The following is a 15,065-nucleotide window of genomic DNA, read 5'->3' as shown; positions in this document are numbered from 1 at the left end:
GTCCAGTCTGGCTTGCAGTAGGTGTGGGTTTACTTACACAGGTTGGGTCCTATTGATGTGGAAGTTGACAAAACCAACATGAGTTTCTGGCTGTGTAACAACACATTTTGTTCCTAATGTTTTAGTAAATTTGTGTTTGCCATTCCATGTTGTAGATGGAAAAATTGGATGTTTATTCAGACTACATATAAACGTCAATTCTTTGTGTGACTCCTTAAAAACTTTTAGTAGGTTTACGGGTCTTAATTCTCAAAAACTATGAAAAAATGAGCTTATCTTTGATATACCTGCAGAATATGCTGTGGTAAAGATATTGTACTTTACAAAAATGTCATTTTTATATATTAAATTGTACCCCTGTTTTAATCCGCATGGTATTTTGATACAGGGTGGCTGCAGAGCTTGGAGCCCTTCTGGGTGGCTGATCTTACTTTTTCTACCACACTCTTGGGTCAGTTTTTAGAAGATATGGAAGCATATGCTGAGGTAAATAAGGCTTTATTATATATACATCAGAGTTTACTGTTACAAATTTTATTAAAGAAATACATAAATGTGACTTATGGATGTATTACATTTGTAGAAGAGGAAATTACAGAATTTTTCTGGGGAAAACAGGATCAAATTCAGAGCGTATTCAAAGTACATAGAATGACAATGCTCATGGATTGCTAATACTTCCACCACCTCCCCAGGCAGCCAGTTCCAATGCCAAAACACTTTCTGTGACTAAATTCTTCCTGACATCCAATCTAAATCTCCCCTGGCCCAACTTGAGGCTCTTTCCTTGCACTTAGATTATTAATTGCCTATAGTAAGAATATGCATATTTACCTGATGAGGTTGGGGAGCTGGGTATATCAAAGTAATTAGTAAAACAGGAATACTTTGATTTTTAAAAACCTGAAGACATTTTGCCTCAGAGTTTGTTGGAAGAAGTGACTATTGGTGGGGAAAGAGATTCTTAATGCTTCCATACTTAATGGTAAACCTGTTTTTTAAACAAAGTAACAGGATATATTGTGCAGAAAATAATGTAGCAGGAGCTTTGAAACCTGTTAGAAAACTAAAAAATATTAAATTAACAGATACTTTGCATTGACACTGTAACCTTTGCTTGTTAATATAAACTCTGTTGTATGAAGCTGTCATTAAACCAAGACTGTTGGAAGGGATCTTAATGTATGTGTGCTCATGTATATATGCTTATAACTAGATTGTGCTACAGTCTATATGTTAACAGAAGTGCTATCGAAATTGCCTTGCTTTTACCTGCAAATTCTATGTGTAAGATTGTACTTCCTACGCAGTCTGTTTTACTAAAAGCAGAATAAATCATTCAGTTCTGCTACTGTACTTATATGTGCACTTAGCCTTTAGCTTATTAAGTTAGCACAGTAAATCAGTGCTTATCAGCTTGTCCACTGAACTGGACAATGTGCATATTACCTGTGGAAGAGCCTTAAGGTAACGTGTTAACTTAAATCACGGAGAAGGTGGTTCAAGCTACTGTGTTTTATTTTGCAGAGGGGTAGACAATATCTGTCGTAATGAGATCAGCACTTCTGGGAAGGTTCCCAGCACTGTTGCCAGCTGGCATGAGATAGCCTGGTAGTAAACTCAGTCTCCAGATGAAGGTGGCTGCACATAAACAGTGTATTGGGAATGGCCTCGCAAACATCCCGATGCCAGCCCGTAGCTGGGAATTGTCTGGGAGAGTGGTAAAAGTGTGCAGGCAACTGTTGCAGCAGAACATGCTACAGTGGCTTATAAATAAACCTCTGTTTTCATTTACAAGATAGCCTAAGAGTACTCTGTTGCAGCAGCTAAACTACTGAATAGAATTCCATGTGTTCAGTGACTTGCTTATCTTTGTGTGCCTCTATCCTGTCTCGGTGAAGTTAGATATGTTGTCTAAATACATTTACAACTTCGTAGTATCTATAATGTGTCTGGGAAATAGACATACAAAAATCAAATTTGTGATTAAAAATAATCAGAAGTATTTATAACTGCTAATTATGTATACTGATATATAAAACATGTGCATTGTAGGACCTCAGCCATGTGGCTTCTGGAGAATCAGTAGATGAAGATATTCCTCCTCCTTCAGTGTCCCTGCCTAAACTGGCTGCGCTTCTTCGGGTGTTCAGTACTGTGGTGAGGAGTATTGGGGAACGCTTCAGCCCGATTAGAGGACCTCCAATTACGGAAGCATATGTAACTGATGTAAGAATTCAAGCTTTTGTTTTTCTTTGTTGCTGACATGATTTATTGCCATACAATGACAGGTTTTTTTTACTGTTGAGTTTATTTGTTGAGTTGTGTGCATGTTTGATAGTTGATAAATGTGTATTCTCAGCTTTAAGCAAATGTATTTCCTTGAAGAAATACACTGTGGGAATTGTATTAAATATTAAGACATACGTTGTGACAGTGGCATTTTGGAATCATACGTCGCAGAAACCAACAACTTTGTGTAGGCATTTTGATTTTGTGTAGCAGGGTTCGTGTCTGTGTTACTTGCCTTTGTAACCATACTGTTGCCATTTATTCAAATTGTGTAACTTATAAAATGTAGTTTTTACTTTATTCATGCTGAAATTGCATCTAAGCCAAATATAACAGCAAAGCCCTTTTGTTCTAGAGAGAACTTTTACTGAGTTTTCATTATTCTATGTGATACTGTACAACATGAAAAGTCACTGCTATACTTCTGTAACAGGACTTGTAGAGTGTGTAAATGACTTCCAAATAGGTTAAACAAAGAATCTTGTGGCTGTTGATGGATGAGCTGCACAATTGGAATATATTCCTCTACAGAGTTCTGTTAGGGACAAAAAAAACTTCTCTGATAAATAATGGTATGGATTTCCCAATTAAAGCCAAGACAGTTATGTAACTTGGCTTAATCTGCAGAGGATTCTGGTGATGCAAGAAGGTTTATCTAAGCCCTTAACTGAGTAAGAAATCAAGCAGTCAAAGGCACATTTATTTTTTTACACGTTTGGGGTGTGACGCCACGATGTACGTTATTCAGAATATTCTTTTAACAGAATATAGCTTGCTGCAGATACTATGAGATAGGATATCAAATGGAAGTTCCATATAATTAAATAGCAAGCAGTTACTCTTTTTTAAATTGATCTTAATTTAGGGGTGTTCTTTTTAATTTTCTAGGTTCTGTACAGAGTAATGAGATGTGTGACTGCAGCAAACCAAGTGTTCTTCTCTGAAGCAGTACTCACAGCTGCCAATGAATGTGTTGGTGTTTTACTTGGTAGTCTAGATCCAAGTATGACTATACACTGTGACATGGTTATTACATATGGATTAGATCAAATGGAAAATTGTCAGACGTGTGGCACTGATTATATCATTTCAGTCCTGAATCTGTTGACACTGGTTTGTATTTACTTATTATTATTAATGTTATAATTATAAAATGTTATTTTTTATGCAAAATGGTTTTTTCTTCATATGTTTTATATATATTTATTCAAAACTCTTCCTGACCACAAGCAAGAAATGCTTCTGCTTTAATTCTTTAATGTATAGCTTATGTTGCTAGCTTGTTTATGCTATTGGGTTGTTATGGCTTTTAGTTTTTAGTATGAGTGCTTTTTTCCTCTGCGTTGCTTGACTTTCAGTCTCTGCAGTTGATACCCCCATCTGATGAATTTCAGAACCTTAGTGCTAATATGTTCTATTTATCTACTGTATATCTGCTTATGCTGTGACCTGAGAAATGAAAACATAGCTCTTAAAAGTAGGCCATAAGTTTTGAAAGCCCATATGGATGCAGGTTATTCAAGCAATTTTCTCCCATAGCTGTCGTGTTAAAGCCTGAAAGTAATTCTCTGCATGTGCATTTGAGAAAGAAAATACAAAATACTAGTGTTATTGGGAAGCTTTTTTCAAACTATAGTATACAGAGGCTAGAAAAACTATTTTGATCCAACTTCTATAATCTGTGTTGTAATAAAAAAAATTGGATAGTTATAAGTATTTATTTTGTGTTTCATCTCCAGATTGTTGAACAAATAAATACAAAGCTACCATCTTCGTTTGTAGAGAAATTATTTATACCAGAGTCTAAACTACTTGTACTCCGTTATCATAAGGAAAAAGAGGTAAGAGTGACTTTACAGGTGTATTACAACAGTCTTAATGCATTTAAAATGTATTTTTTTAAGCTGGAAAATCCTATTCATCTTAAATAAGCTATGAGAAAGCAGATGTAGCTAGTTCTTGCTTTTGGCATTTAGATTTGATAAGGAATTGGTAAGTCTACTGTCATACCAGATAGAGAGGTCTGTAGATCATGTGGCATTCGTACTTGGTGTGTGCTATGTGGGTGGTCTATAAAGCTATCTACAGATTCTGTGAGTAGTACCTAATTACAGAGAGATGAAGACAGGTGTGAGTACCAGACTGGGCTATTCATAGATAAAGAATCACAGCTTTTAATTCTGTGTTGGCAATTAATATATTTTATGATTTGTTATGGCTTAACCTGGCTGGGTGGTTGGCTGTTCGCTGTCCCCTACCCTCACAATGAGAGAGAACTGGGAAGGGAAAAAAAAAAAAGCTTGTTGTTTGAGATAAAGAGTTTAAGAGGACAGAAAAGGAAGAGAAACAATAATTATAATAATAGTAATAATAATATGTACAAAGCAGGTGATGCACATTCCAATTGCTCACTGCCTGCTGACTGATGCCCAGCCCTTTCCCAAGCAGCAGTCCCCACTCCTCCCACTGGCCAGCCACCCCATACAATTGCTCAGCACGACATTGCATGGTATGAAGTATCCCCTTAGCCAGTTCGGGTCAGCTGTCCTGGTTCTGTGCCCTTCTAACTCCTTATGCACCTCTAGCCTCTTTGCTGGCAGGGTGGTATGAGAAGCTGAAAAGTCCTTGACTCAGTGTATGCACTGCTGTGCAACAATTAAAGCATCAGCATGTTATCAACACTATTCTCATCCTAAACCCAAAACACAGCACCATACCAGCTCCTACGAGGAAAATTAACTCTATTCTAGCTGAAACCAGGACATAATTTCGGACTAATCAGTTGTTTCTTTATTTCATACTCCCAAGGTTGTTGCAGCAGCCCATGCTGTATATCAAGCAGTTCTGAGCCTGAAGAACATTCCTGTTTTGGAGACTGCTTACAGGTTGATTCTAGGAGAAATGACCTGTGCCCTAAATAGTCTTCTCTATAGTTTACATCTTCCCGAGGCCTGTTCTGAAATCCAGCATGAGTCTTTCAAGAAGCATGTATTCAGTGTGGATAATGCAAAGTTTGTTGTTATATTTGACCTCAGTGCCCTAAGTACCATTGGAAATGCTAAAAATTCATTAATTGGGGTGAGTAAAAACTGTACAGATTATTTTTAATACTTCTTGCACAAATTCACTTTAACTTAAAATATATCATAATACATTTCAGTAGTAGTACTTACATATAATTAAAATGATCGTATTTGTTCCCTAATAGGTTATAGTAAAAGATGTCCAGAATTAAAATCTAGAGGAAATGGAACAGGTGGTTTTTATATCTAGTTTGTGCATAATGAAAAGTAGGTTCTAGGGAAGTGTGTCTTACCAGGGTTATTCTTAGATTGATTACAATATTGTCAGAGTAATTCTACTTTGTGAAAAGCGAGACAAATAAAATCATCTTCAGTGTGTCTGCTGGTAGTATATCAGCCACGTGAAAATATTTGTTACAGTTTATTCCAAATAAAAACAATGTGCTTTTAACAGATTATAATTACTTTCTTTCCCCTTTTTTAAACTGAGAAGATTATGAAATTAATGGAGTTACTGTCACAGAATACATTAAATTAATTAAATTAATTAAAAATTAACAGTATGGAAGCTACAGTTCAAAATAGATCCTAATTATTATGTTTCTGTGCTTATGTTGCAATTTTTCTTACAGATGTGGGCCCTTTCACCAACTGTGTTTGCACTACTGAGTAAAAATCTGATGATTGTTCATGGTGACATAGCAGTTCATTTTCCTGCTGTCCAGTATGCAGTACTGTATACATTATATTCGCATTGTTCCAGGTATGAAGACTAATAATTCATCAGTATTTTAAGAGGACTAGAATGGACTTACTTGAATTGAATATATTGTTGGAGGGATAAATTTGAGACTATTGCCATTAAGGTTTTGCCCAAACTAGCCTAATCAGTTTTTACTTTCATAACTTATAGATAAATGCTAAGAAAGTGTATCCTGCCTTAAAATTTATCATTTTATTCGAAGTGGGGATTAAGAGTCTTGGGTTTGAATAGAGATAACTGAGGGAGAACTTTGAAAGTGAATAACAAAAGATTGGTTACTATTTTGCTTACTAGGAGGGGCAATGAAAAGCAAACAACAGATTTAAGCACACTTTGGACCTTGTTAATGTTGTCAAAACTAAAGGAATTACACTAGTTCTAAAGTTATTTTGTACATATTTCATTTTGGGTGACTTTTCATTCTGCGTTTGACATCAGCCACCATTGAAACCAGGTTATTGGACTGCATGGACTGATGTAAAACTACAGCTTTGTTCTTTTAGTCCAAGCATCAAAATACCTGAGTTTTGACATAATGTTGTTATAATGCTGTGTGTATATGTAACTTTTACAACTTTCTTTTTCTCTTATACATTTGGAGGAAGTATTACTTCTGTTTTTTATATTTTTTTTCTTTGCCATCCAGGCATGACCATTTCATATCCAGTAGCCTCAGTTCTTCCTCTCCCTCTCTGTTTGATGGAGCAGTTATAAGTACTGTAACCACAGCAACAAAAAAACATTTCTCAATCATACTAAACCTTTTGGGGCTACTGCTTAAGAAGGACAACCTTACTCAAGATACCAGGTAACTATCATTCTCTTATTAATCAGGAGGTGTTTTTATCAATAGAATATCTTAACTCAGAAAATAGGTCTTATTTTTGTCTGTAAAGCCTAGGGTAACTTTAACCAATGAAGTATGTATTTCTTATGAAACATAAATAACAATATCTGGGAGGGGAGGAGGGAGCAGAAATAGGTGCTCACTTCTATTTACAAAAACTATGAAAATGGAAACTACTATAAGATCTATACATTAAAAGCAGAGCCATCAAACTTTACTGAAAGGATGCTGATCTGTAACCTGAAGTGTAATTTAAGGTATATTGAAAGATAGCTTTCTGTAACTGCATAGAGCGACTAATATTTTTCCTTTTTTGTAGGAAACTACTAATGACATGGGCTTTGGAAGTGGCTGTTCTGATGAAAAAATCAGAGACATATGCACCTTTATTCTCTCTCCCATCTTTCCATAAGTTTTGTAAAGGACTTTTAGCAAACAGTAAGATAGAACTTCTATTTATTAACTGTCTTTTATGTGGCATGATTCCATACATAAGTGACTGTGATTATATGATTAATTTTAGGGGTACCTCTGGTTTGTGTGGCACAAGGACTTACTCTCCTTCTGTCCTTTCTCTTAAACACATCCCTACCTATTATTTAGGCAAACAATTATTTTCTTAAAATAGTACTTTGTGATTGTGATGTTAATCTCCAAAACCATCAGTGATGTGCCAAATCCTGCAAGTAAGATTTTGTGTTACTCAATCAAAAACAGTGGAACATTTCCATAACTTGTTATATTGTTCTGGATCTCAAAATATTCTGGAAATAGCTTCTACCAAAAGCATTTGTTCCTATAGTAGTAGCAAGAGCAATAACTTCCCAAGGCTAGCAGTTAACTAACTTGATCTTAGTTTCTTCTCACTGAAAATACACTATGCATAATGCCAGTGTATGGAGGCCATAAGGAAATTAATCTTGTCATTGGTCAGAATAGGCCACATAAGTAACGTATAAGACAAGTGACTTTCTCTTACTAAGTATTTACCTGGTACAGTAAAACCAGTCAACTAAATCAAAATAAAAATAAAGCATAAACCCTGTGTCTATACTAGCTGTGCTGTAAAAATGTCTAGGTGCTCCTCTACTACCAGAGTAATGTGTAAATTATCTAATTCAAGCCAAGTGACATTTTCCTTTTAATTCCTTAATTCAGCACTTTTGGAAGATGTGAATATTTGTCTTCAAGCATGTAGTAGCCTCCATGCCCTGTCTTCGTCCCTACCAGATGACCTTTTACAAAGGTAATGGCACAGAACTATGTATGTGATTTGAATTATGCTGTTAATGGAAATGTTATGACCTTTTTTTCCCCTCTTTTGGTGATGCAGATGTGTTGACGTGTGTCGTGTTCAACTAGTACATAGTGGTGCTCGTGTAAGGCAAGCTTTTGGAAAACTTCTGAAGTCAATTCCTTTAGATGTGGTGTTGAGGTAAGTTGTTCAGATTAACTTCAATATAGATAATAGTTTGGTTTCTTCCTGAAAGTTACCTGAAAAATGCCAGGTGAATGTTACCATATTTTCCAAATTTAAAATCAAAATGCATAACAAGATGTCTTAATGTCTCTTCTACTGTGTTGCAGATTTAAGAACAGTAGGTATTACACAAAGTAGTTAACAAACTTGATAAACTGTGCAGTACTTCTTGCAGCAAATATGAATAGTTCTAAGGTCTCTGTTATTCAGAACTTCAGCAATACTATGCCCTGCAGTCTGTCTCAAAGACCTGAACTCTTAAAAGCACTGAGTCTTATCACCAAAGAGTATATTTATTTCCAGTCATTATATATGCAGATGTATATCTTCTTTTGCATAACTTTGTTTCAGATTTATTCAATAACATGACTTGTTTTTCCCCCTTTTCCTGCAGTAACCGTACCCACACAGAAATACAAGAAATTTCTTTGGCTATAAGAAGTCACATGAGCAAAGCTCCAAGTAACACATTCCATCCACAGGATTTCTCTGATGTCATTAGTTTTATTTTGTATGGAAGCTCTCATCGAACTGGGTAAGAACTTCTTTTAAAACTGAAATTCATTGATGTTGAATTGATAATGAAGAATTCCAAACTAGTTTAAATTTTATAACTATTTTACAAGTTACATTGCTTTACTTTCAGTTTTTTTTTCTCTTTAAGTATTTATAAATACCCTCAATACGCAACTTTGTAAATATTTGCATTATGTACATGGCTGCTGAAAACAATCTTGAGAGATTTTGACAGCATTAGATAGGTGATCTGTGTACATTACAATCTTGTTACTATATGGACTTCTGATTTTTTTTTTTTTTCAGGAAAGATAATTGGTTAGAAAGGCTGTTCTACAGCTGTCAAAGGCTAGATAAGCGAGATCAACCAACCATCCCTCGTAATCTGTTGAAGACTGATGCTGTTCTTTGGCAATGGGCTGTCTGGGAGGCAGCTCAGTTTACTGTTCTTTCAAAGTTACGAACTCCTCTGGGTAGAGCCCAAGATACATTTCAAACAATTGAAGGTAATGTGAAGAATATAGCTTATTCTCATGGAATTTCCTTTTATGTAAGAGATTTTGCAGCTAAAGAATTTCATGTCCAAGACAGTGGTTTTATTTTTCAGTGATTATAGATTTTTAGCATGTATTTGTCTGATGTATCAAGAGATGCAATGCCAGAATAGCAGTTGCATAAGTACTATTAATTTTTGAGAGATTTTACTCTAAGCGTGTCACAAGATAACAATTCTAAAGTATATTTGGTAATTTTTTCCATGTCTTGGTAAAAATACATAGGTATTATTAGGAGCCTTGCAGCCCATACGTTAAACCCAGATCAAGATGTTAGCCAGTGGACTACAGCGGACAATGATGAAGGACACAGCAGCAACCAGCTTCGGCTTGTTCTCCTTTTACAATATCTGGAAAACTTGGAAAAATTGATGTACAATGCATATGAAGGATGTGCCAACGCTCTCACTTCTCCACCCAAGGTTTGTCTGTCTTACAGTGCTGATGTTATTTGAAACAGTCTACTGAATGAACAACGTTTTCAGGGCTGTCCAGGTCTTAACTGTGGAACTTTTTGGATGCTGCAGTTAAGCTTTGTTTGCTAGCATTTAATCTCATACTCTAATTAAAGGAGAAGAATATCTTCTAATGCAAGTTGGAGACTCTTAATGTGTCTGGCTTTGTAATTTTATTCTGAGAAAGCATGTGAAAACAGGAGTTATTTCTGGTGCATAAACTTGCATAGAGGTACAATAGTAAGCAATTCTGTAGTACCTCTAACTTGTAGGTTATCAGCAGTATAAAGAAACAACTATTTGAGACCAGATTGTCATTTGAAGTATTTATAAACAGCATACATTTTTTGCATAGTATCAGCTGTAAAATGTTCTTCGCTGTTGAAATCAGTTAATTACCAGACTTCAGTGTGACAGTAAAATATAATTTATAGTTAGTTCACTTCAAGATTTTTAGCTTGCTGATATGCCTGGCCAGTTGCAAGCCGTGCAAGATTAAGAATGTCTGTATCAAAAAATTGAAAATGCAGAACTTAATCTGTTTCTTCACCCCTCAGCTGAAAATTCAATTGCAGCAGCAAAACCTGTTATGACTTTGGTGTTGATAAATATTAAGTACTTAATGTAATTATTTTGATTCATACACATGAACAGTATTGTGAAAATGTTACTTTTTCCTGTTTTAAAAGGTTATCAGGACATTCTTTTATACTAATCGCCAGACATGCCAAGATTGGCTGACGCGGATTAGGCTTTCCATCATGAGAGTTGGATTGCTGGCTGGCCAGCCTGCTGTGACAGTCAGACATGGTTTTGATTTACTCACAGAAATGAAAACTAATAACAGTCTATCTCAGGTACTATCTTTTTCAAATTTTGTAGACTGTCGTGAAAATACTCCCACTATATTATAAAAACTAAGCTGAGGTAATCAGTTATTAAGAATCTCTTACAAAACATCTGGTTCAGTATTTACTCGAAAGCAGCATTTTATTTAAACTCATGCTTTTGTTCTGACAGATTTCTGCATTTAGGTGATAATGTGGGTTAGAGATTAGGGTGTACTGTGTACATTTGGTCAAATATTTCACATAAATGAATGATATAGTTCATTGAATGTGAATTGAGTGGTTCCTGTTTAAGCAGGAAGTTCTGCTTGATGCTCTTGCTGTATTAATGTGAGGAGTCTTGTGGTAATGTCTTTGACTCTCTCCTCTGAGCAGGAGGGGGATGTATCATGAGGGAATGTTTCCTATATGAAGTAAGCAGCAGATAAGTGCAGGGGTGGGATGAGGGAATAAAGTGGTTACGTGTTTTTAAAAAGTTGAATAGTTCCTACAATACGTGACTTGATCTGCTTAAATACTTTAACAAGGCTTGCTGTTAACTACCTTCCTGCTGCTTTGTGAATTCTTGTATTTGTTTTTATATAACAGTAAGCCCACCGTACAGTGTTTGCTAACTATTGACATTCAGGCTGGGAATTCATAGCACAAACTCTTCCCTGAGTATCTGTGCTTTTCCAAAAACAGTGTAATGGATGGATACACAGAACACTTCATTATATGCCTCTATAGTGAAGTGAAGTACTGCCCTGCCATTTCTAAGCATTTAACTACGCATATAACTCTTATTCCATATAAGATTTGTTAAAGTTTTTTTGTATTTGTTTTAGGGAAATGAATTGGAAGTGACCATTATGATGCTGGTAGAAGCATTATGTGAGCTTCACTGTCCTGAAGCTATTCAGGGTATAGCTGTCTGGTCTTCTGCTGTAGTTGGGAAGAGTCTTGCCTGGATCAATTCCGTAGCTCAACAAGCAGAAGGGCGGTAAGTTTTTCTTCCAGATAAATGGATGTTACAAATTCGGACTATTTCTTACGCTTAATCATACTTCTGAATCTTAAGTTGTGGCATGAATCAATGTTGTTGATACAGTTTCCATGTTAAAGTCAGTGTTTTTCAAAGATGCCTAAGGCATTGTTTTTTAGATAATCTGTGAACATCCTTTATACTCAAGTCCTGATAATTCCCATAATTTCTTTTTTCTTAGTTTCTTGTACATAGATGTCCTGGTTTCAGTTACATGACAATGGCAATACTATTTTCCTTTTCTTCCATTGCAAAATATTAATGTATATATTGCTTGTTGAACTTTCTGGTGCCTGGCAAGATCTGATCATTTGACACAGTTTGCTGAGAGGGAGATGCTTTACAATTTTAGGTCTGTTTTGAAAAAGTGGCTTCTACATCTGTTAAAGTAGAATCTTTGGCTGCTGATTCAAATAGGTGGGTCAGTGTTCAAGACAGTGCATGCCTAAATTGTGATATTATCTCTTTAAAGCAATGTATACTGTCTCTTGTGTGAAATGAAAAAAGGACACAATTATTTAGCTGCTACCTGCTAACAAACACACCTGAGGTTTTAGTATTAAGTATTTTTCCTATCTGTGTAAGCTTTCTTAAAATCTTTGTAAATTTTCTTAAATAATGTGCAGGTTTGTAATAGTGCATGAGGAGTTGCTCAAAAATGTCAAATTTAAGATGAGTTGTTGTCCTAGACCCAATTTTGTTAGTCACAGAATTTCTAGGTTGGAAGAGACCTCAAGATCATCGAGTCCAACCTCTGACCTAACACTAACAGTCCCCACTAAACCATATCCCTAAGCTCTACATCTAAACGTCTTTTGAAGACTTCCAGGGATGGTGACTCCACCACCTCCCTGGGCAGCCTGTTCCAATGCCTAACAGCCCTTTCAGTAAAGAAATTCTTCCTAACATCTAACCTAAAACTCCCCTGGCGTAACTTTAGCCCATTCCCCCTCGTCCTGTCACCAGGCACATGGGAGAACAGGCCAACCCCCACCTCGCTACAGCCTCCTTTAATGTACTTATACAGAGCAATAAGGTCACCCCTGAGCCTCCTCTTCTCTAGGCTGAACAAGCCCAGCTCCTTCAGCCGCTCCTCATAGGACTTGCTCTCCAGGCCCCTCACCAGCTTCGTCGCCCTTCTTTGGACCCGCTCAAGCACCTTGATGTCCTTCTTGTAGCGAGGGGCCCAAAACTGAACACAGTACTCGAGGTGCGGCCTCACCAGAGCCGAGTACAGGGGGACGATCACCTCCCTAGCCCTGCTGGTCACAGTGTTTCTGATACAAGCCAGGATGCCGTTGGCCTTCTTGGCCACCAGAGCACACTGCTGGCTCATATTCAGCCGACTGTCCACCATCACTCCCAGGTCCTTCTCTGCCTGGCAGCTCTCCAAATATACTATAATATAATATACTATCGTCTATTAAATAATATTTAACTCACGTTTGGGTAAAAGGTGTAATATTCAAATTTAACGTGTGCATCTCCTTCAGCCTGTGCTTAGTTTGAAGTTGGCATTAAATCTGAATGGAAAAGCCTTTATCCTCTCTTTTAAAACCTGGAAATTCAACATACCAACTTGCATTCTGTTAATCAACCTCTCTTTTGCTGAGGGTGACACATTATTTTGGGTAAAGAACTGCTTAAAATATACTCAGTTTACCAGAGAAGAAAAATGATCCTGTAAAATGCTAACTAAAATACTAAATCACTTAAGGTTTGAAAAAGCAACTGTGGAATACCAGGAGCACCTGTGTGCCATGACAGGAGTGGATTGCTGCATAACAGGCTTTGACAAAACTGTTCTCAAGTTGGCCAATTCAAATAGTGTCAACAATGCCAGCCCAAAGCATTCCTTAAATGGTGAGTATTATTAGTTTCTTTTGAAAAGTATGTGTATAAAAGTAGAAGTAGAGCATTCATCAATACAGACATAGCAATTACAGCATTGAATTCTTAAATCTAAAGAGCTGTTTCTGTCTGCAGTTGAAGTTAACTGCTTAATTCCATTGAAACCAATGTTATCTATACATGAGGCTTTGCGATAAAGATATCTAGCTGAATGAAATTGAAAGTAATAAGTAAAATATTTTAGATTTTTATACCTTAATTCCAAATTATTTAGATCATCATAGCTTAAGCCTTAGTGTTTACGACATAATCTTGTAGTTGTGATGTTTATTAAGGGCTTTTCAAACTGAGACTTTGCTTCAGTATTCTGTTTCATCTTTGAGAAGAGATGTTCTTTGTTCCTAATTTAGTTCTTCTGTTTTCTTGTTTTGAAACTCTTTTGGAGATACGGACTAAAGTTTTCCAAAACCTCCTTTGAAAATTTTCTATCTGTTTAAAAAAGCAAACACAAAAAAAATCTTGCTTCTCTTATATTTAACCGTTACATAACATTAAATAAAAACTTATTTCTTGAGAAAAGATTTGGAAATTGCATACGTACTCTCGAATATATATCTATATTTTTCCACAGGAGAAAGTCGAAAAACTGTTCTGACTAAGCCAAGTGACTCTTCACCTGAAGTTATAAATTACTTGGGTAACAAAGCATGTGAATGTTACATTTCCATTGCTGATTGGTCTGCTGTTCAGGAATGGCAAAATATGGTCCATGAAATGAAGAAAAGCACTAATAATACTTCAATAAATCTGAAAGCAGATTTTAACTATATAAAGTAAGAATGTAATCAATTTATTCAACTGTATCTTAGATTACTGAAATCCTTAAGTTTTTGTGGCTTTTAGAAGTGATGTCATTCAAGTAGAGTTATGATACAAAAATATTATATCCTTAGGAGGGAAAAATATGCTTATCTGTATGGCTTGTTAATATTATGAATAGTTGCTGTGGCTTTCTGACTATTGAGGTTTTTTTATTGTTCAAGAAAAACATCTCGATTGGAGGTAAAAGTTAGCAAACGTAATCTACTTCTACTGGCAGAAAATGAATCCATTCATACAACTTAACTTTTAAAAATACACGTCACGGTACAGTTTTTGAAAGATAATACTTACAATTTAGTGTAAAATATGTACAATATTGCAATGTTTCTGCAAATTCAGCTTAATGTAAACTCAAGAGTTAAAATCATGACATTCTATCCAAAAATTTTTCTATGCGTAAAGAAGAAAAAGTTACTGTCTATAAAAGTCTTGCATGGTTAGACTTTCCTTTCTTTCCTGAGGAGTAGTATATATAGTGTGATAACACAAAAAGCTGCCGAGCTGGAGAGGATATTCTTCCGTTCAGAGAG

General features: G+C 35.8%; 1 protein-coding gene across 3 annotated transcripts in view; it reads left to right on the top strand.

Annotated features, from left to right (window-relative positions):
* Positions 1-15,065, top strand: part of SMG1 (SMG1 nonsense mediated mRNA decay associated PI3K related kinase) — a 66,169-nt gene that overhangs the window by 23,796 nt on the left and 27,308 nt on the right. For all 3 annotated transcript variants that reach the window (XM_068698804.1, XM_068698802.1, XM_068698803.1), the window contains 17 exons: positions 389-486; positions 2,056-2,229; positions 3,181-3,405; positions 4,032-4,133; positions 5,101-5,370; positions 5,948-6,078; positions 6,725-6,886; positions 7,245-7,363; positions 8,084-8,171; positions 8,259-8,360; positions 8,800-8,940; positions 9,228-9,427; positions 9,701-9,897; positions 10,620-10,787; positions 11,606-11,760; positions 13,520-13,665; positions 14,285-14,486. In XM_068698804.1, coding sequence (XP_068554905.1) covers positions 389-486; positions 2,056-2,229; positions 3,181-3,405; positions 4,032-4,133; positions 5,101-5,370; positions 5,948-6,078; positions 6,725-6,886; positions 7,245-7,363; positions 8,084-8,171; positions 8,259-8,360; positions 8,800-8,940; positions 9,228-9,427; positions 9,701-9,897; positions 10,620-10,787; positions 11,606-11,760; positions 13,520-13,665; positions 14,285-14,486 — 2,680 coding nt within the window. The remainder of the gene's footprint in view (positions 1-388; positions 487-2,055; positions 2,230-3,180; positions 3,406-4,031; positions 4,134-5,100; positions 5,371-5,947; positions 6,079-6,724; positions 6,887-7,244; positions 7,364-8,083; positions 8,172-8,258; positions 8,361-8,799; positions 8,941-9,227; positions 9,428-9,700; positions 9,898-10,619; positions 10,788-11,605; positions 11,761-13,519; positions 13,666-14,284; positions 14,487-15,065) is intronic.

This window comes from Anas acuta, chromosome 15 (genome assembly GCF_963932015.1).
Source record: "Anas acuta chromosome 15, bAnaAcu1.1, whole genome shotgun sequence".
Taxonomy (NCBI): domain Eukaryota; kingdom Metazoa; phylum Chordata; class Aves; order Anseriformes; family Anatidae; genus Anas; species Anas acuta.
This window is presented reverse-complemented; position numbering and strand designations above follow the sequence as displayed.